This window comes from Thermobia domestica, chromosome 7, assembly GCF_964235325.1.
Source record: "Thermobia domestica chromosome 7, izTheDome1.hap1.1, whole genome shotgun sequence".
In the NCBI taxonomy this organism is placed as follows: domain Eukaryota; kingdom Metazoa; phylum Arthropoda; class Insecta; order Zygentoma; family Lepismatidae; genus Thermobia; species Thermobia domestica.
This window is the reverse complement of record NC_137460.1, coordinates 23566240-23589770: the sequence shown is the minus strand read 5'-3', so window position 1 is coordinate 23589770 and position 23531 is coordinate 23566240. Positions and strand designations below refer to the sequence as shown.

General features: G+C 35.3%; 1 protein-coding gene across 1 annotated transcript; it reads left to right on the top strand.

Annotated features, from left to right (window-relative positions):
• The first annotated feature begins 5481 nt into the window (after window positions 1-5481).
• Window positions 5482-22999, top strand: ubl (Ubiquitin-like protein 5). The gene is made up of 3 exons (XM_081764257.1): window positions 5482-5752; window positions 18817-19026; window positions 22579-22999. The coding sequence occupies exons 2-3, from the start codon at window positions 18849-18851 to the stop codon at window positions 22620-22622; spliced, it is 222 nt and encodes a 73-aa protein (XP_081620383.1). The 5' UTR covers window positions 5482-5752; window positions 18817-18848; the 3' UTR covers window positions 22623-22999.
• Window positions 23000-23531: the final 532 nt, after the last annotated feature.

The window sequence follows — 23531 nt, the reverse complement described above, 5'->3', positions numbered from 1 at the left end:
TACACCTCTAAGGGGGAAGGGAATTTTAGCATAGAAAAATTTCTGCCTGCAAAATATAAATTTTATTTCGTACATTTTTCGTCTGATGCTTTTTTTTTTTTCGAGATATTTTGCAGTATGGAATAACAAAATTCACCCTATGTGTACATTTTCATCCCTCATTTTAATGAACCTACTCCATATTTTAAGTCCTTTAAAAACAAGGTCAGTGGTAGAGCGTTTATCTCTGGTGTAAGAAGTAAATGGTTCGATCACAGATTGCGCCATGTGAGCTTATTTAGTGATGAGCAGTGGGAATATTCCCGGTGGGAAGGAATTTAAAAAATGGGAATATTCCCGGGTTTTTCCCTGGCCTATAAATTCCCGGGAAGGAATATATTTCCATTTCTTTACTTCATCTTCCAAATTATAAGAACTGTATGACTAATTACATTATTTTAATATTTTATGATTTACTTCTAGGTTTTAAAGAATTTAAAGGTTAAAAAATTTAAAATTCTTTGACAGTACTTTATATAAGTAATAATATGATTTTTTAAGTTTAATTTCCATTTGCACTAAAAAGTAAAGTAATTGTTTAGTATTAGGGGGCCAAAAATAGCCTAAAGTAGGATGATTTACTGAAGAAATGAGTTGAAAGTAGTGTTCAAGTAGTCAAGAAAGTATCGAACACATTTTTTTTAAAGGCAGTGGGGGATTTGTACAAACCGTAAAGGTAAGTCGAAGTAATTTATGTGAGAAAAGAAGGTGAATTGTTGGTAACGAAGATAGAAAACAACGTGCCCTGCGGGGCTATAATCCGCCTTCACTCGCTAACACTTGCTCGGCAATGCTCTCTAAATTTAATGTTGGTAACGTAATTTAACGTATGAAACCATAAAACAACAACATCGGAATAGAATATCGCAAAAAACTAGGAGCAAAATTTAGGCAGCCAGAATTTAGGGGGGGCTAGACCCCCCTGAATACGGGCCTGGAGACAACTGTAATAATATAGCTACTGTGATTAAAAAAAAAAAAAAAAAAACGAACTTAACTTTGAAACCATAATATAGTAATAGTAAAACTTAAAGATTTCATTTCATTTTCATTTACAGAATTATTAATATATTAAAATAAGATTGCTGATTATTTGAAATCAGACGCTTTTCTAAAATGAACATTATGACTATCTATTCCGTGTCAATACTATAAATTATTAAGCTTTATAAAAGTAGAGGGAAAAAGGAAAACAATCTAGCATATTTTACAACTAACTTTTTATTTATTTATTTTTTAATCGAAGTCTGTGCAAACCATTGAAACATTTCCAAATTACAAATGAAATTATTATTTATATACAGAATAAATTAAACAAACGATGCGGCAATTTATGGTTTAATCGAATATGATGGTGGTTGCCAGTGCTTAAAGTGACATCAGATGAGGTGAAGGTATGGAATAAATATGACCATTTAGAGCAGGGGCGGACTGGCAACCATAGGGTCCACCCTGCTAAACTGAAATGAGGGCCCACTGTATATAAATGTAAAAAAATGTACTTGGCATTCTTCATATGTATTACACTTAAAAGTCCATCTTCGAACCTATAAATAGTATCCCATATATTCATACAAAAGCAAAACAATTACAAAAAATCTGAAGTAGGAACATTTTAATAGTAACTCATACAGTGTGTAATTGGCATTATCATTTTTTATTGTAAACACACACAATACCAGAATTGGTGCTTTCAGTTATTTATATAGTGCTATTGTTTTTTTATGTAAGGAATTTAAACCATTTATTTAAACAAATGAGTGTCATGTTTTAGAAAACCCAAAATATATACATGTGCAATAAATAAAAACTAATCTCAAGTCAACTTTGAAACACTAAATAATTAAAGCACTGACGGAAATAATGTAAGTTTCTTTCCTCATAAATCAGTTCTAATATCAAATTGGTTGAAAGTTTCTACTGAATTGCATACTGTAACCTAATATAATATAATACTAATATGAATGCCAGAAATGTATCCTAATATTAATATCTTCATTATGCCCCAGTTACATTCACAATTTCAAATATTTACCTAATTCTTTGGAGCTAGATACAAGATCGTCAATCACTTTGTCGTAATCAAACGTATATGATCTTTCTATGTATAAAAGAATAAAGTCTTCCAACAAATCTTGTCCAAGCGATGAACGCAACCGATTTTTGATCACTTTCATAATCGAGAAAATTCTTTCACATGATACTTGGGTAGGCTACACGATAGAGTTAGAACATATTTATACGCTTTATACAACCTTGGATATAATGGACCATAAAGATTTAATTCGTGAAGCAGGTGCAGTGCAGAAACTAGACACACTTTACACTGTCTTTCAGGTTTGCATTTCCATTCATCTTCCTCCTCACTCTCAGTTTCATTATCTCTTCTTCATTTTCCTCTTTTTCACTACTATGAGCATATTGCTCGCTGCCATGCTCATTTCTTAAAATATCCTGCTTTTTACATATTGGTGGATTACAATCTCTATAATGACGAGCAAATTGGAGCAGTTTCTCTTGAATTATGCGTCGTTTTGGCTAAAATTATTCGGGTCATGAGTCGGGTCGGGTCGACGTTCAACTCGACCCGAGAAGGATTTAGCCGAAACGGCGCATAAGAAAGTTGACCTGAGCCAACCCGTGGCTAGAGCAGCCCTGACCCTAGCATAGATGACCTGACCCGACCCGTGTCTTAAGCAGGCTTGACTCGACCCCTGACCCATGAAAGCCTGATCTGACCCGTTTGAAAGCACTACGCGGCAGCAAACAGTTCAGTTAATTTCGTGTTCGCCTGTTAAAGTTGTATAATTTCAAGTAAAAATAGCCATAAAAGATAAGCTACAATTGACTGAAATCATCCAAAGACGTGGTGTATACATTATAATTTATAAACACCTTAGACAGAAAAACAAAAAAATACCTGGCAACTGTCTTGCAGTACTCGAATGAGTCACATCACGCTCATTTGTTTCTTGGGGCTTCACAGATTGAAATAGCCTACGTTATTTTGGGTCAGATGCAGCTTTTTGTAAATCACATCTTCGTTTGTTCTCGCATTTTAGCACCACTTTTATATTTTTTCTTTCTTACAATCACTCCTACCATCCATACTGACACAACCACATCTGTCTTCCACGACAAACGACATGTAACTGGTGTTCCAATATTTGAATTGTTGCTATCGGATTTGCTCTTCGATGTAATATACAAATAAAACACGAGCCGAGGACAGCAACTTCATAGTAACTGTTTGAGGTTTGCATAAAACAAACGTTGAGAGTAGCAACTAATTTCTTTTCGCTTTACAGCACTGAAAAAAATCAACGAAGTCTGATCCGATTTCATTCTTCGAAGTTTGGTCTGAGGACATTGCAGTTCAAAAGCGTTCCGGATCCACCTCCACTTTCCACAATAACAATATCTACGAAACTATTGTTTCTTTAAAACATCGCCACTCGCCGGCTAGTAAAAGGATCGGAGTAGGCAATGGTATCCAAATCCAATAACAGTCTGAAATCTACTGTTTCTTATATTTAAAAAAGTATTAGTTAACGTGCTCGTTTTTAACAGCTGCTGTATCACAACCCCCGCAATGTTTTAGGGCCTCATTGTCTCATAGACGGAACCTTTTCAATTCGATAAACGTGAAGAAGAATAAGGTCTGTTCATGAAAGTTTAACTTTACGTTTTTTTAATGCAAAACACAAGCTTGCGGGAGTTACCCTGACATATTTTTGATGCTGGTAGGTTTAATTAGAGCAAATCTTTTTAAAAATCTGTTTGGGGGGTCCACCCTGCATTTGTAGGGTAGCAGGGTGGGCCAGTCCGCCCCTGATTTAGAGCAGTAATTTCGACATAACCCTAAAGAGCATCTCTACTCCTGACATTTTTGCACCATTTTTGACGTGAAAATCAATAGGAATAGAGACAGAGAGAGAGGACTAATATACCAATGTTTTACTCCCCAGTATCATGAGCCTAGTATTCAGTGAATAGAGTTTTCCGTTGTATTACATTGTATTACACTAGTATTTAATGATTCTTTCCAATCTTATTTCCATTTTCAAAAGCTTCTTCTGGTCTCGTCTCGTCTCGTCTCGTGATCAACACTAGTTTTCTTATTGAACACGGAAGTCTAGACAATGTAATAAGAATAATTTTGATTTTAAAAAAAAAAGAACCTCCTGTCAATGACAGGGGCGGATCCAGGTTAAACATCTTAGGCGAGTGGTAAGATATATATAGATATATAGATATATATATATATATTTTTTTTTTTTGAGGGGGTGGAATTGCTCACCGAAATGTTGAAAAAATAAGAGCACAAATTCTATCATTGAATAGAGTGATAGGGAATTGTTATTTACTTTTGAAGCAGCAGCAACGAAATATTTGATAGTACAAACATATTTGTTGACAATGCTAACATCGTATTTATTTCTATGTGTAAACCCTGTTGTTTTCTGCACGCAAATTACAATTTAAGTAAGTTATTTTTACCGGTATACCATACCGGCGGCTTTTCGAACTTTCGGATGCATAACCGGCTCATACCGCCTCACTTTAAGCACTGGTGGTTGCTACGATTTAGAAGAAAGCAATTTTCTGTTGGCACTGGCATCGAAACTATTTGTGTACAAACAAGAATTTCGCATAAGCATTTACTTGACTTGTTATTATAGTTTACTAATAATTAAATAATTATATATTCGTGTAGAAGGAGTTCCGGTCGACCTTTGAAAAAAAAATCACCTCATATATCTATCTAGTTCAATTGCACATACGCGTATGCTGATGAACTAAATAACTGAACGTGTTTCAAACACTGAAGTAGCAACACTGAAGGCAAAAATTATGGAATAGAGACCATGGCGACATCTCATGAGAAGTAGGTAAACTAGAACTGGGACTGTGTAAGTCTAGCTGAGTCGCGTTATATGTGGATGGTAGCGACATCCAACGGCGTAGCAGATTATTGTTAGGATTAGCGTTGTCTTGACGCAAACTATTTCTGAAAGTGCCCACTTCATTGCACATTCAAATAATTTAGATGGTACTGGCACTCTGCGTCTAGGAGACCCTCTCCCAAACGGCTTGTTGTTAAAGTAAGCCCGATTATCATCCTGATATAGGAGTGAAAATGTTTTCGTTGTGTGTTATAGCTAAATTGAATGATAGAGACAATCACATTTTGCACAGCGAAAGAGGCGAATCTAGGACGGAAATCTGTGTGAATGAAGTGGGGGCATATTGTTGATTTTTTTTTTTGCCGGGCTCTCCGCACGGGGGAGCGAACAAACGAAACGTTCCTGTCGTGAATCCTTCTATGAATGCACAAACTAGCACAAGTATTTCTTCTTCTTCTTCTTTTTTTATGATTCTAATTCAAAGTAGAAAAAGAAAGCAATAGAACGAAACACTAGTTTGCATTCGCGGATATCTGTTCGAAAGAGCTAATCATAATACAAAGATTCAAGAATTAATATACTTAGAAGAATATGCATGAAAATTTTCTTTTCCTTATTTCCATCAGGAATTTACTACGAAAATCTAGTGTTTTTTTTTTTTCATTTCATAAAAAGAATTAAGAAGGAAATTGGGAATTGTTCGGGTTTGTGTTCGGCAACATTGATAGAAGGTGGTAGAAATAGAAAGTACAGAAGCAGAACGTATAAACTTTTATTCTCCTTATCAATAATTTTGGAATTGCTTGGTGAGTATATTTGTGAATTATATGTGTCATTCTGTATAGATTAAAAAGATTACCAGGTTGAGAGTTCTATATAGTAGAGTTATTAACACGGGCAAAAGAAAGTAACGGTTGGCATATAATACATTTGTTATTGTATAGGTTGTATGCAGAATGAAACAAAAGGTCAAGAAATAAAACATTTATTTTGGTTTACTTTGCGGAGGAAACGCAGAATTACATTTTGCGTGCCATTTAATAGAGGCATACTTATATTCATGAAATAGGAACTGCTTTTTCAATCAAGCTATATGAAAAAAATGTTCCTAATGGGACAAGTTGTTTAATTATTGGGTGCAGATTGACTTTAGGAGAGGTGAGTGTAAAAATAACGTGTGTACATATGGCATAAGAAATTAACACAAACCAACTTGTTCTATATAGCCACTAAAGTGTATGAATGCTATCTCACCCAGTCAAGCCAGGAGTGCAGCAGGGGGCCCGAGAGGTTGAGCGTACTAATTTCTGCGATTAAAAACATGCAGTTTACAGTCAAATAGAAGTAGGAAGTGAAAGTAGACTTCACAGTTCACTGTATGTTCGTACTTGAGATGATCATAGATTGGAAGGAAGCATATACGGTTTCATTATTTAATCCATCTCGGCATGTCTTTGATTCCCCTTCAGTTTTATAAAAGTAAAACTGTGTAAATGAGTTTCTCTCACATTATCAAAGTAAAGATAGGATAAATTCAATATTACAAAAATCATTGTGACGTATTAATCGAAATGTGCATGTTACGTATTTAAATAAAATAGGTATATAAAGGGGATATGTTTAGTACAAGGGGTCCAGAAGCGCGTAAAAATCACAAAATTTACAGGAGAAATGAGTGATGCAAGTACTTAGACGTAACATGACGTAACCTAATCTAACATAAACTAACGTAAGCTAACCTGAACTAACCTAAACTAACGTAATATTAGTAGAAATAAGCGAAATTCTATCATTTTTTTGCAAAATTATGGGGGACTCCTACACTAATAGAACATAAACTAATCTAACCTAACTAACCAACCCTACCCTAAACTAACCGAATGTGATTAGAAATTGCCAAAATTTTAACATTTTTTAGAAAAAAGAGCTGGACCCCTTCTGCTAAACATAGGCCATATAAAGTACCATATCTAAAAGATTACTCAATGTGGAATGAATCGTAATACTCCTCCGTTTCAGGATCATAGTTTCCAAACCTTCCAAATAAAACTTAAAAAGAAGTTCCATATTTAGAAATAGGAGTAACTATTTTATATATAGAGCTTCCTGATAATCAGCAGTTCTGTTATCAATATTTTGTATAAAATATAATGTTCGGAAATGTAAATTAGGTTTCGGGATTAAAAAAAAAATCTATATGCTCAGTGTAGGCAAGGTTCTAGATTACTGGTCCCCCTTCCCAGGATGCGGGTCAGTGATATAGATGATCCAGAGGAGCCGAAAAACTGCATTGTTAGATGACCAGAAGAAAATTACACACTTTTTCGGATCTTTCGGGTCACCTATACCACTGACCCGCATGTCCCTAACCCCCCCCCCCTTCCGCCTTCGAAAAACAACACAATTTTCCATAAAATTATAGTAGGACAACCTTCGACTATTTAAACGAACCTAAAGTATTATTATTTTACAAAAGGTTAAATACTTCTTCGAAGCATAGGGGGAAGCTTCCCCCCCCCCCCGACAACAATAAATATTTTTACAGACGTATGGCGCAAAACCCTCTATCCCAAAAAACTAACATATTCTTATTTTAAAAACGTAATATATTCTCCAAAGAGGAAGTTAAAATATTCTTCAAAAATATAGGGAGGTAAGCCCCCCTCTAATCCCCCAACAATAATAAAATATTCATTAAAAAAGCTGTTGTTCTATAAACAAATATGGTGAAAGAACAACAACATGAAGTTATGACTTGTCAAAACGGTTAACATAATTCATAATGAATAGTGTTCAAAGTAACTAAAGAAAGATCATCATCGCAAGCATGAGGAAGAAGGAGCATGTATCAGGTAAGTAAATACTTCTATTTATGAAGACTATAGGGGGACCAGTAATCTAGAACCTTCCCCTCAGTGTAAGACAATGATAACTTTTAAGTTTAGTTGACTATACAGGAGTTCCCAAAAAGAAGGCATTATGAGGAATTTTGAAAACAACGAAAAATATCTCTAGTTTTAAATTTTAGCCTACGTAGTGATTTCTCATGCATATAAGTGTGTCGTGTGTCTCTCTGTTTGATTTTTTCTTTTTTATCGTAGTCTCTGTAAATACATACATATATTATATTTTAACTTTTTTTACGTATTTAAATATCTTTACATATACAGACGTGTTTAAATTATTAGACTCAACATTCAGTTTCTGAATATTTTACTGTTCTTACAATGTTACGTGAGAATATATGTTCGAATTTAGTCCAAATTTCTACTTTGTAACTCTGTCCTAATTTCTATTGGGTATGGCCTGTGCTTTTCAATATCAATAAAGCAAATGCGTACGTAACATTCAAATATAATTACTAAGAAGTGTGTATATCCAAATTGGAAACAAAAAATGAAATGGAATACTTACAAAAAAATCTCTCTCACACAAAGATTAGTATTTCTTATGAAATACCTTATTCTTTATTAAGTCTTTTATCCTTTTTGGCATCCTATGTACGATATTAGCACATTTTGCCTTCAATTCAGCATCGTGATACCATACATTGTTGATCTCCTTGATCAATTAAAATTTGGTTCTAATGTGCTTCTTCTTTAGCTTTTCTTTCATAAAGCTCCAAAAGTTTTCAATCGGGTTCATATCAGGACTAAGGCTAGTTTTAGACGGAAGCATTTATCGTAGCATTTCTCGTAGCAAAAATCGTATCATCGATATCCTACCGTGTAAAGTAACAAATGCTATAGCATTTCCCATGCCATGGCATATCCTATGGCATTTCTTGTCGATAGAACCTGCTCTATTTCGTAGCATTTTCCCCAGCATTTCTGCTCCGGTTGCAGCGCCGTGGTGTGTAAAAGGAAGCGAAAGATTTTGTCAAATATCTATGCTCTTTGTTTTGTGTGGGAAATTGAATTGTAATAAAAAAAAAAATTAGTTGGAGTAGAGATACTATTATTATGTTGATTAAAAAATATGAGGAACATCCTTGTTTGTACAAAATTAAAAGCGTGCAGTTTCACTATACGGATCCACACAGAAATTCATTTTTAAAAAATGCTTTCGTTTCATTTATTGTACCTTCAGCAATCATTTCTGAGTGTGCTCTTGCATTCTCCGGTGCAGGTTCACTTTAACAGGTGGCAACGTGTAGTTTTACTATACGGATCCATAGTATAAGTAGTAGTAGTAGTAGGAGGAGGATGAGGAGTAAGTAGTAGTAGGTTTATTTTTATTAGTAGTAGTAGGTAGTAGTAGTAGTAGTAGTAGTAGTAGTAGTAGTAGTAGTAGTAGTAGTAGTAAGAGTAATAGTAGTAGAAGTAAGTAGTAGTAGCAGTATGAGGAGTAGGAGGAGTAAGTAGTAGTAAGAGTAGAAGTAGGAGTACTTCGTAATAATAACAGTAGCAGTAGGTGTAGTAATAGTAAGAGTAGTAGTAGTAACAGTAGTAGGAATAGGAATGGGTAGTAGTAGTAGTAGTTGGAATAGGAGTAGGAGTAGTAGTGGTAGTAGCAGTAGTGGGAACGGGTTAGAAGCCCCGAAGGGGTTGGTTGGGTTCTGTTCTCGATACAAAATGGGGAAATTACAGACTTGCCAAAAATTTATGACATCTTATTGAAGATAGGTTCGACTTTAATTTCTATATTTCCATGTAAATACGCATCTCAGATGTAAGTGCACACCTTATTTCCATTACTTATACACTACTTTATTAAAATATTAAAAATTTCTTCTGTAAATTTTAAAATCTTTGGATCTGTATAGTATAACTGCACCGTTAAAAGTCCTTTGTATCATAATAAGCATATGCGAAAAATGGCTTTAGATGAAATAGTGACTGAAATATCTGTTTTTAGTTTTGGAGTCATAATTGCGCTCTTCTCCAGTGATTTGTTTGCTACGTCACAACAAAATGCTTATCAAAATGCTACCGTGTAAAAGCACAATATACTTTTGATACCATGGAATATTATACGAGATTTTTGGCAGCACATCTGGTACGAGAAATGCTACGATAAATGCTTTCGTCTAAAACTGGCCTAATGCCTGACCACGGAAGAACACTAATTTCATTGTCCTCGAAGAATTTTGTCACAGCTTTGGCCCGGTGGCATGGGGCTCGATCATGCGTAAAGATGAATTGTACATCATCAAACCAGCGTGCAGTCTGGGAAAACAGTTCTTCTTAAAGAACTTGTAGGTATTGGTCGTGCTTCATTGTCCTCACTACTATATACAGTCTTCCAGGCCCGAAGACAGAGATCACACCCCAGACCATGACTGAAGTACGATGCTTTACGGTTTATTAAAGACATTCCAACTTGAATTCCTCCCAAGTCAACGTCGCACATATTGTGAACATTCATCAGACACAAAGATACATGATTGATCAATGAAACATACTATTCTCCAATCGTCAGGAGTCCATTCTATGCGCTTCTTTGCCATGATTGGAGTAGACTTTAATTTTTGTTTTCTTTTTTGACTGTGTGCTTTTATTCCCTTGACACAATTAATTATCCTTCGAACACTTTCAGGCCAAAGTCAGCCATTTTTATGCTTAAGTTTATTACAAGTTGCACTTCTGTTTCCCAGAACCAGTCTTTTTAGTTTTCTGATACCTCTTAGCGATAGCTTTGGTTTTCGCCCACATTTCCCAACCGTATTTTGGCTCTTGTTCATTTCAACAGAGATTCTACTCACAGATTTTTGTTCTATCCCAACTCTACTAGCCATGTATTGCCGTGTATACATTATTTCCACCAGAAGTATTTTGTAAACTCCATTTTACGCGGAGAAAGGTCTTTCTTTTCCCATTATGCTGCAATTAACCGAGTGAAGTAGCTCAAGTGGCAGAGTGTTGGCTTCGCATTCGGGAGGTTGTGGTTTCGATTCCCGCTGTCTACCATCCTGACGGGATTTCCAGGGTTTCCCTCAGTCCTACCCGGCAAATGCCGGGATGGTAGCTACTAAACAGGCCCTGGCTGATACCTTCCCAAATCCTTTTCATTGTTGTTGTTAAATATCCAGTATAAAATGGCCTCTGAGCTGTATCTGGTGATTGTTAAATAAATAAATAAATGACTACACAAAATAAAAGATTGATACACGAAACACGTCACGATTGTTTTAAACTGGCCCATTCGAATTGTTGAACGCTTTGAATGTCGTTAACTTCTTACGACAGCAACCACAACAATTCAGACTATAAGTTATTGATAGGAACCACAATAGCTAACTACAACTGAAACACTACTTTCAGAATCCCCCCCCCCCTCACTAATACCATCTGCTGTTCAACGGTGATATCACGACTTCAACTGTAAAGTAAACAAATGAAGGATCCTATATTGGTGGTTTAACCAGTAAATTAAATGTTCTAGAACTCTGAAATTAGGACTGCTACATCAATTTTGCATTTTTCGAGCGTGAGTCTAATAATTTGAACACGTCTGTAATAAGCTCATAGTTACAAAACAATTCTCTTTATTCGCTTCAGATAATACGATCTTTCCTTTACTGTAACAAGGAAGCTTCTTTCTTGAACATGCAATTGATTTTATTTTCCTGACGGGATCATTTATGTGTGTTATTTCAAATGGCAGCATTATTTAAATGATTCCGCACAGCCGGATTGACAAGTTTTTTTTATGAAATTTAATAGTGTGTGTATGATATAGCGCAGGGGTTTTCAAACTTTTTGCAGTTTAGGCTCCCCTCAACCACCAAAATTTCAGCGCGCCTCCGCTGTCGAAAATGAAATGTATCAACAACATAAATACATGTGTCCCTAAAACAAAGACTATCACTACGATAAACTATTTCATTTATTAATCGGTGATGGAAATATCTCATTAAGACAGATGATCTACATTGTACACATTCACTGCAACTTTTAATGTTATTAACCGGTGTTAAAACTATAAATTGTGGTAAGTCAGATACGTATGTTAAAAATGAAAAATACGAGCAGAGAAGGAATTTAAATAATAAAACCCGGCACATTTAAATAATGAGCAAAGTCAATGGGATGTATGAGCTTGTTTTGAGTTCCATAATTTATTAAGTCTCGGCATATATTTTGAAATGGCAAGACGCATCTCTTTTCGGAGATTTATTTTTGACCTATATTTGGACTTGATCACCGCCATGGCCGAAAAACCGGTTTCGCAGAGATAGGATGTTGCAAAAGGAAGGAGCACCCGTAATGCATTCTTACTTAATTCCACATACTCATTCTTCACTGAGCTTCAAAATTGAGACAACAAGGCAGAGAGAAACTTGCCCTTCAATGTGCTGCCTGAAGAAAGATCAATGAACTGTTCTCGGGTGGTAAAATTTGGTAGATTCTCTGCGTTGGATGGATTCACGACCCAGTTGTGTTAAGTGTTCCTCAACATTGATTTGATTTCTTCATTTAGCTGGTTCCCGGTTTCTTCTAACAACTTGCTTAGTGTAGGAGAGCAGTCATGAATGTTCCTATCTTCAATGCTCCTCTTCCACAACAGCAACGTCCTTTTGAATCCTGATATCTTGTCTAACACTGCAAAATGTGAGTATCGTTCCCTTGTAAAGACATATTCAAAACATCTAGTTTCTCAAAATATCACAAACGTATGCCAGCTACTGAAGGAACGCAGAGTCGATGAAATTTTCAACACTTAAATGATTTTCATTTACAAGATACGAGTACAGTTTTTGTTTCAGTTCAAAAACACGGAAAATTACATTGCCGCGGGACAACCAACGTGAGTTGCTATAATACAGGAAAGAAATATATTCAGCTCTCATATCAGCACACATTTTTTTAAAAAAAAATCTGGCTTTTTTGGGGCGACTTTTGATGTAGTTCGCAACTTCTATTACTAATGACAATATGTCGTTTAAATCACTACTGTGATTCTTGGAAACAAGGGATTCCTTGTGTATAATGCAGTGAGTTCAGAGAACATTAGGGGCTTTCTTACGGATGAGAGCTTGTAATTCTTGATAACGTCCTGACATGAAGCGAGCACCTTTTTTTCCAGTCCAGTTTGTTTTCTTCCAGGAACTTACCCACAATTCTGAACAGCTCGTTTGCTGTTGTTCCAAGTGCAATATTCTCACAAAACAAAAGATCTTCCAAGAATTTATGGTTTTCGGCTATGAATCTCACATTGCAGAACACGTTCGCATCGCTATTACTATCAGTTGCTTCATCGATTTGAATCGCGAATTCCTCCCCCCTTAGTTCCTGGATTAATTGTTCATTTACATTATCGGCAAGGTATTCGACGACAAATTGTGCTGTCAGACAAGCTGCCGGCAAAATCAGTTCCTCAGCTATAGTGTGGGGTTTCTTGAATTGTGCTACACACTATGCAACTTTGTACGATGCTAGAAGGGCTTTTCCGGGCACAGACATTTGCTGAAAAATGCACTTGTATTTTATTTCACTTCAGTTGTTTTACGGGGAAAATATTCCCGGTACCTTGTAAATTGGTGTGTACAATTTCTAAAGTCGCTTCAACTGATTGGGTACCAAGTTATCTGCAGCCGACACTTTCAAACAAATTACGCACTGAGCCTTTCCTTGATTGCTAACAGTAGTAAAGTCCAAGTAACGTTCATCATATTTCCTGTACGTACTTCTGTTTTGGTTTCTCAGAACCACAAAGTTCAGCATTATCCAATTCACGTTACTTACTCGTTTTCATTATAAACTTATCCAGTGCGAATCAATCCACAAGAAACGTCCTATTACACTTAATGTAATTTGACACAAAATGCCTGCACATAAAACACTTGCAGCGTATCTTACTGTTCATTGTCAAAACAACACACATCTTGGTGTCCTTTTCTGCCCAGAGTAGCAAAATACAAAAATACATACCAAACATATCCAGCCATGGAAGAAATTATATCATGAATAGGTGGTAATGCCAGAGAATGATGGACCACTTTCGAATTCAACAATCGCATATCAGCTATTTTTCTCAGTTTTCTGATGGTTTTCTCAAAAATAACACGGGCGAATTAAAAGGAGAGTTAGATATTTCAACCCAGGGTGTCTATCAGTCACGAAAGTCATGAAAAACTCTCGAAATTCAGCTTCTGGGTCACGATTTTTTTTTTTTTTAATCTGTACAGATATAAATATAGACTGGATAATTTTCTTCTATAAAACGCCAAAATTTACCACTAGAAATGTATATGGTGTGCTTTAAACGCTACCAAATCGCTAGCAAAGCACGCGTCTATCGCATTCATAAAAATTTGGCCCAAATCGCTCTTGAGAATGTTACTAAATTTTGTGATTTAAGAAAGAAAGATCACAAAATTTCGTTTTGGAATTTTAGTAGACACCCTGCAACCACTCCTTGCTGAATTAAGGTATTCATGTATTCACGCACTTCTGCTTGCAAGGCTTTTGGTATTTGATATTGCTTACCAGAGGTAGGTTTGCACCCTGTATTGATATCCTCTCGCAGGGCCTAATCTATTTGGATTCCAGGTAAAAATATCGGCAAATTCCCAACATAGATCTATTACTTTTTGTTTATATTTCGGACTAGCTTTTTCTCCTATTTTCAATTTTGAAGCATCAAATAACCTTTGACCTTCTAAAAATTCGTGATTTATGTGATTGTCGTCTTCTAATGTTGTAATAACATCTGTGGGTTGAATATATACGTCTTCTGCCTTGCCCACTACAAGATTAGTATTTAATACTACCTTATGCGTTAATGTTGATTGATTGATTTTGAGTTTTACGTCCCGTTCAGCAGCGAGGCTATATGAGACGTGGACCTACTGATTAACGTGGAATCCGAACCACATGAGCTCCCGCCGGGAATCGAACCCGGGTCTCCCACGCCAAAGGCGCGTACGCTAACCGCTTAGCCACGGAGGAGCTCTTATGCGCTAATGGATTTATTATTTCAATAACTGGAAACTTACCTGACACAAGAGCTCTCGGAATTAAAATTCCTAACTTTACCGGTAATTATTGATTTGGTTCAAGAAAAATTTCTTTATTTGATTGTTTTAATGTTAATGGAACGATAACCTTAGACCTCCCTGGTAACATAGATCTCTTCCTTACAACAAATTTAGGTGCAAGAGCTTCCTCAATCAAAAAGAATACGAAATTCGATACATTATGCTCCGTATTTGCATCAATTTCTGCATTCTTGGGTAGTAATCCAAACCTAGTTAACGTTAAAAGATTCTTTCCTAGACACAAGTTAGCTTGGTGAAATATTAAGAAATCGTTTCCTATTAACATTTTCGGTTTAAAATGCTCCAGACACGGAATTTGTGGTGAAAAGTCCTTCCATTAATATAAAATCTAACAATTGCCACCATATATTTTATAACTACAGGGTTCTGAGATACACCCAACACTTTAGTCTGTGTTTCAATAAGTTTTACATTTCTAGGCAACAATTGATTTTTCTATGATGCTGATAGTAGAAGCGGAATCAGCTATGGCATTGACTGTCTTAGAATTTACGTCTATAGGAAACTTAGCTATTTCGTTTTCTATATTTAAAGGGACTTGAATTAATTCCTGCTTCGTTTTTCCAGCATTTTGACACCATTCGTTATATGTGACTAGCTTATCTTTCTGTTGACGGTTTTGATTATTAGACTGTACACTGTTATTTTCCGATCATGTACCGGCGTCATACACGGATGAACTTAGTTTAAACCTTGCATTTGAGATCCATTTGCGTTTGAGACGTGCGTATTTTGATAATTAGGAACTATATATTGCGGAAAACTTTGTTGTACTGATACCATTTGTGGGACGCACAAATTTCCCTGTGACATACAATTCGGGTCATTAACTACTGGTAATTGCCAAGTTTGATGCATCTGGGCTACAAACGACCGTTGTGGGTAGTAATTATTACGACTTTTACTTCTAAAATTATTCTTACCCCCTAAGTGATCTGCCTCTATATGAACCTGTTCCAAAACTATTTTGTGACTAGTAATTATTTTGTCTATAATTTCTCGGATTTCCTCTAAAATTTCCAGGAACATTTCCTCCATGGAAACCTCTGTTGCTCTGGTTAAAATTTTGCTTAGCAGAATTATTTCCCTGTATTATCTGTGCATTAGTTTTCTCACATTGTTTTTGTGTATCCTCAAAACTTTCAATTGTTTTGGACATTCTCCATTGCCTGCGACATTTTGACCTGTTATTTGTTATTCCGTTCCGACCTACTAGTTTCAGATTTATTATCGCCCTGTTTGGTCAATTTCGAAACCTGCGAACTAGATTTTATATTATTACGCGATCGCCTATTTTGCCGCAAAACTATATTATCTTCATCTTCATCTGACTCGGATAATTCGGCCTCACTTGATTGTGATGATGATTCAGAATCTGACGACATATATTTACGCAATTTTCCCAATTTACGCAGTTCCTTTTTCATTGATGAATTTAGCCTAGCATGAAGTTCATGTTTTTTCCTGTTTTTCACCCTATACCTATTTGTTTCGAGATCATTCAAAGCTTGAACAAACTCATCCAATGAATCAAATTGCTGTACGCTTACTCTTTCTAAAAAGTATGGCCTCAATCCGTTAGTCAAGATAGAAATAATCTGGTTTCCGTTGATGTGGGCGCTCCTTTATCTATCAATTCTAATACATCGTATATATGATTCTATACCGACTCATGTTTCTTTTGAACTCTATTCTGAATTTTAGCGAAAATATCTACATTTTCTTTCGGTCTTTTGAAACACTTTCTTACTTCTTCCTTAAATGTCTCATATGACTTAGTATGTAATTGCTTCCTATTTATGAAAACACGTAATCTTTCTTTTTCTTTCCCTGAAAAGCATGTTATTATTAGATCTTTAGCCTTCTCCGGGGATAATTTGTTTAACTTTATAGTGTCATCAAACGCAGAAAAGAACTGCTGAATACTCATTTCTTTTGGGTCATATTTGGGAAAAGGAAAGGCATTGCTATATATATTTACAATAGGTCTTGAATTTTGGGTGGGTGTTCCTGACTGAGAACTAGACTGAGAGATATTTGTTTGGTTAATATTTTCACCACGTCTATTATTTGTTTGGAAGGAAGATGGAGGGCTCGCCATGTCTGATCTTAACTTCACTTTACGTTTGCTCATAAATTTTATAACAATAAATATTTAATTCTTTGAACGTGATTACTGTACTGAACTAACCTCGTGTTTCAAGATAACCTTCGCACACGCTTACTGTCTACAGAGGTATTTCCTGTTACAATCCACTGCAATAAGATCTCCTAAGAATGCCTGACATATGAAAAGCAACTCAATCATAAACGCAAAACACATCTATATGTATATGCAATATTTCTTTGTTGTATGTTACTACAGAATTTTTTATAGGAAATGGTGTGCACATATTCAAACATATATACCAGCACCATCCTGGATAATAATAAATCTGATATTCCATATAATTTTACCATCTATTCTCTGCATGATTTGACTTCTTACCCATATGTGTGTGGCTTCGGGATCAATATCTATATTTAACCAGAGAATTGTACTGCCATTTATGTACCAAGGGCGTTAGCCACAAATCCACATATGTTATGGCGCTTATTCCAACATAACATATGCCAACTTATTGGATTAAAATCCGGACATCGACATACACAAATTATATCCACACATAGCTCATGTAATAATAACCATGTTAGCATGTGGGCAATTTAGATTGCAATCTCATAACAAACCTAACCATTTAATTTTAGGTAGAGCAATAATTTGTTAAGATGATTAGTTTTGATTGGATAAATAAAATTAGAGATATCAGATTAGATAATTACCCAAAATTGGTGCTGTGGTCTTATGACAAAATCAATAATAATTATCATATTAAATTAGAAGTTAGATTTTGATGTGATTGAAATTGGTAATGAAGAATAATAGAAGTGTGTTATCAGTTCATAACCAGCATGTACTCACCACGTTTTGATCGGAAAAGAATTAAGAGGACGAACCTTCTTCTGTGTTGGTCACTTCAAAACTCTCTCGAGTTCACTACACTTTGTTGTCCACCTACCTTTTCTTCGTAGTTTTTGGTAGCATCATTTCTTCCGCTTACAATTTCATTTACAAGAATTTCCCCATGACTTGACGTAGGAAGTGTTTGTTATTGAGTTGACACATTACTGCATAACGTAAGTTATATTTCTTATTAAAAAGAATGTTTTTTTATCTACACATAGTTTTGAGTTGTTCGAGACTTCCTTAATTGCTCTACACGTGTGAACGACTTAACAGCACCAGATTGGGAATTGAGTTTTTATTTCCCTTTAAAATATGAAAATTTGCAAAATATTAATATCAAGATTAATAAAATATTATTTATCCTTTAGCAATTAACTTCAGTCATATTACAGTATTACTAAAAGAAAGTTGCAGGCGTATTGCATTATAAATATGTTCCTTTGTAGGATTTTTTTTTTTAATTCTTGGGCCTCCCCAGAGAGGCGCGCCGCACAGTTTGAAAACCCCATTATAGCAGATAAGCGCAGTCGTCGTATTCAAGATATCGAAGTTCAAATCCTGTAAACCGAATCCTAACTAAAGATACTTCACCACGCTGTCATTCCAGACTCATCATGATGGATCCTATTGATAACACTAGGTTTCGTCGTCTGTGACAATGCGCTCCAGCAACAAGGAGTTCCGAATCTCCGTGAATTGTATGCAAAACTTGATTCCCAGAGCTTTTTGCTCTTAGTCAAAGAAGAGGCACAACCTAGTACAAATCTTTTTGTACAATGAGAGTTATTTTTAGAACGTTTACTTGTTTTCTTATATTTGTATGAATGTTTTTATTTGTTAATGTTATGTTCAATTTACAGATATCAGAGAGTAGTTGAAGCTTCTATTCACAATGTTAGAAGTGACGTGTAACGATCGTCTGGGAAAGAAGGTTCGAGTGAAATGCAACCCGGATGACACAATAGGAGATTTAAAGAAACTTATTGCAGCACAGACTGGAACACGATGGGAGAAGATAGTGTTGAAGAAATGGTACACCATCTTCAAAGACCACATCAAATTACAGGATTGTATCCTTTCACAACTCAAAATTGAGATGTTAATAGTCTTTGTTATTTTATTATTATTATTAATTCATTCAACATAATAGAAGTAGCATTCTGAGTTAGATCCCAAGTTTATATTTGAAGTGATAGGGAGACTTACGTTAAGTTTTGTAGTAATATGTTTTGTATACCTATGTGCTATTTCGAACTCTACAGTAGAGAATTGTTTAAGTCTAATTCGGAATGACAAATATTGCCCTGAGAGAGAAGTTGCTACTAGATTCTTTCAAAATGTTGAGTGTATTAACACTTACAAAATATACGATTTACAATTTCTATATATGACCTTTCATAGCTACTTACATACCAATAAGTATATTGAACAAAAAAATAAATTACTCTCCTCTAGAAGTAACGTTCTCCATTTGTGTCGGGTAGACGGTGTTTTCGGTGGTAACACGTGGTGAAATGATCCATCAGTTGTGCAGAAACAGCTTGTCAAGATGGGTCGAAGCGAAGATTTGACAGAGTAGCAAACAAACTTTGTTTGTATTTGGCTCATGCCAATGCGTAAGGTCCTCTGAATTTCGCAATAAGACGCATGTCGATCAGTGTTAATTGATTCATGACCAGCTTCAATGTTTTGGAGCCCATTGGCTGTTGATGGGCGACTTGCATGATCCTTATCACTTAGGCTGACCTGACCACATCTGAATTCCTGAAACCACCTGTAAATTGTCATCTGGGATGGGGCAATCAGGAAAAGTAGCAGTCATCCGACGAACACACTCTTGCTGTGTTATCCCTTGGTGAAAATCGTAATAAATAATAGCACGCAAGTGCCCTGTTGTCAGCTCCCATTTTTGATTATGACCACCTCACTTCAAACTAGTGCTCTTCAAACGACAAAGATTCCGAGTTACATACGATTTTGAATTTAGTGAACAAAGATGACAGTTTATAACTACAACTTGATTCCTTGATTCCCGAAACTTTCAGTACAACCCTCGTAGCAGCTGCACTAGAGCTGCCATGTAATTTTGTGTAGATATCTCGTGTAAGAAATGAGCAGGCTAACAGATTTATTTTTGACTTTTAAGTGCTGAATATATCTTTTTCCTGCATACTAGAAGACAAGCAAATATGGAATAAGCAGCATTTCAAGAAACAAGCCATGGGTAGTAGCTTGCTTGTCAAAATTGACCCCCCCCCCCCAAAAAAAAATCAACGAAGTATGACAGCTTTTTCAAACGCCACAGCGCACCGCACTTTTTTTTAAACGGAAAATGGTTTGTTGAAATGCATACCTTAACCCAGTGGTTTCCAACTGGTATGTCGCGAAATTTTAGAATTAAATGAACCAATTAGTTAGGGTCAGTTTTGAAACAGATTGTACCAGGCAGTGTCCCTCAACAGTAGCAGCAACTTCTCCCAGTACTACAAAGAATCACTACTTTATGAAAGCTTATAGTCTTACACTATTACCAGTGGCATACGCAAGGGAGAGTGTCGGAAGTTTTAACGTGTTTGATGGAGATATTATGGAAAAATAAACAGTTACTATATATAGACAAGAATCATGCGTGTTCTGTAAAGACATAAGATTGAAGCTCCCTTAATGAAACTCTGCGTACGCCACTGACTTATAATTTATATTATTTTAATTTAATAATAAAAAAAGTGTGTTGCGATGTCGTAGCCGTACAGTTAAGTGTGTTGTCAGGTTGGGAAATACTGCCTTAACCTGTTAACAGCAAACTAGTTCCCAACTAAACAATTGCGCCATTCCAGAGTATAGCAAGGTTTAAATCATTTTTAGTTTTTAAATAAATACAAGCTAAACCTACGTTCTCTACACAGCGCATCATTCAAATATGAGCATGAATCTCCTGATCATTCCTCACATCTGTACATGTCCTTTTACAGACACAAGTGAAGGACATTTTGATTTAAAAAAAAAAGTATCATAAAGAGGAGAATTTTTCAGTATCGCACCTTTTGCAAGATTTGAGCGGTCTGGAGTTTCTGGATCGGAGCCTATTTGCGGTCTGGAGTTTCTAATTCATGTATGGCCAGGGTTTGTTTCTTCTTGCATGCAGTATGTAATAAGCAAATACATTACACACAATTAATTAAAATGTCTTAGGCTGGAGAAATGGTTATCTTTTGTTTTTCATTTTTATTTGGCCATAAAACAAATGCCGGAGAGAGATACTAACACCGTATACAAATCGTGTGGTGTTGGAATGTGTAACTCGTTGGATATGATGCTTTTTAAAAATTCAATACGCCCAGTGCAGCCCTAAAAAAATGTAATAAAGAAACAACAGCTTTTTAAAAAATATTCAATTAGAACTGAACAATCTACGCAAACTTTGCAATCGATCAGTGAAAACGGTATCTTTCTAAAGCTTGTGGTTTCCAAGATATCATTGTCAAAAGAATTGGCCACAAACGTATAAACCTGGCATTTTTATATATAGACTAGCTAAACCTGCGCTCTCTACATAGCGCATCATTCGCATAAATCTCTTTCTCATTTCTCAGAACATCTATACATGTCCCTTTACAGACACAAGTGAAAGACGTCTTACTTGATGATTAAAAAAAAAAAAAAATCGGCAAGGGATATCATAAATTTTCGATTATTTTTTCTCAATATCTCGCACCGTTTGCAAGATTTGAGCCTACTTCCGGTTGGAGTTTCTAATTCATGTATGGCCAGTGTTTTCTTCCTTCTTGCATGCAGTATTTAATAAATAAATACATTACATACACATTAATTATAATGTCAGTTACTTATGGTGTTCATTGGGCAAAACACTCAAAAAATAAACATTCATCTTAAACTGGAGAAATAGTTATCCTTCCTTTTTTTCATTATTATTTGGCAATGAAACAAACGCCTGAGACATATACAACCCCTATATACAATAATGCGGTGTTGGAATGTCTAATGCGTAGGATATGGTGCTTCAGTTTTTTTTGTTTTTTTTTTTATTTCAACATTTGCAGTGTACCCGTAAAAATGTAATAAATAGTGGCCATGTTTTTTAAATATTCAATTAGAACTGGACAATCTACGCAAAATTTGCAATCAATCAGTGAAAACGGCATCTTTCTAGAGCCTGTAGTTTCCGATATCTCATTGTCGAAAGGATTGGCCACAAACATATAGTTTAAAAGAACTCCAAAGATGGCAGCACAATTCATTTGCATTAATTTTGGAGAATGCTTATTAAAATACAAAGGCTTTGAACAATAATTTAAAAAAGTAAACTTTATATGAAAAAAGGTCTACCTAAAAATAATTTATTTAAAGCACACATAGTTTAAAATATTTGTTTCTGTTAAACGTGAAATCACAAATAACCGTAAATCGAAGGTTTGAAATCAAAGTTTATAGGTTGGAGCTCAGGTGCTTTTGTTGCTATTGTAGCATTTTATTAGATAGATTATATTGAAATAAATAGTTGGCTACATATTTCTATACTACTTCATCTCTGTTCTGTGGTCACTAGTGTTAAGTGGATTTGTGTAGCTTTATCTTTTGTTACTTTCCTTAACTATGTTTAGATGAGATACATGATGGAATGAACCTTGAACTGTATTACCAGTAAAACTACTCAGTGTTTGTGACAGACATATGGAACAGAACATTACACAGTGAGTTTTTGTCACTCTGTACATGAACCGGGCAAAATAAATGTTGCATTAAAATTGTTTTAAATTTTACTTACCAACATATTAGTTTGTGCTGTCGTTACTTAATACTTTTTCTATCTTCAGCATCCTACAGTGTAAATAGAAACCTTGTGCAGTGATCAGGTGTAGCCTTGGAGGTAATCGTCAAGAATTTTTAGAAGTATTTCGTTTCTTTCTTTACCGACATGCAACCGAATTTTGTGTTTGTATGATAAACATACGAAACCCTGGTGAATCAGGGTTACATATTTGTATTTTTGTAATATAAATAAAATGTTCATTTATTAGTGAAGTGTTAGCTAGTATTATTATTTATTCCTTAAAAAAAAATAAAGTATATTTGGTCACAGGGTGGAGCGATTTCAAATCAGTCTGATTTAAATCACTAAATTTTTAAAATTTAAATATTTGATTTAAATCAAATTCCGAAATAAATTAATTTAAAGTGAAAATAAGGAAAATCCCGTTTCTGTTCTGTTATTTCGATTATGGAAGAAGATAATCATAATACAATGAGACTCAAAAATATATGTACAGTACAGTATGAAAACGAGTATTATGCAGATGATGATTAGGGAAAATCCCGTTTTGAACGAGTAACGAGGGAATCCTGCTTTCTTCTCTTCGTAAGATAGAGCTTTTCAATCGTTAACTATTCCAACAGGAAAATCAGCATGGATATTTAAGACGAAAATTCTTGTGTGCGCGCGTCTGTTTGTTTGTTCCTAGATAACAGGGGTGTATGTAGAGGGGTCCGGTCCACACTCCGAAACTTTTTTTAAAAAAATTTTATAACTAGGCGAAATTTATGTATTTCGTGTCTC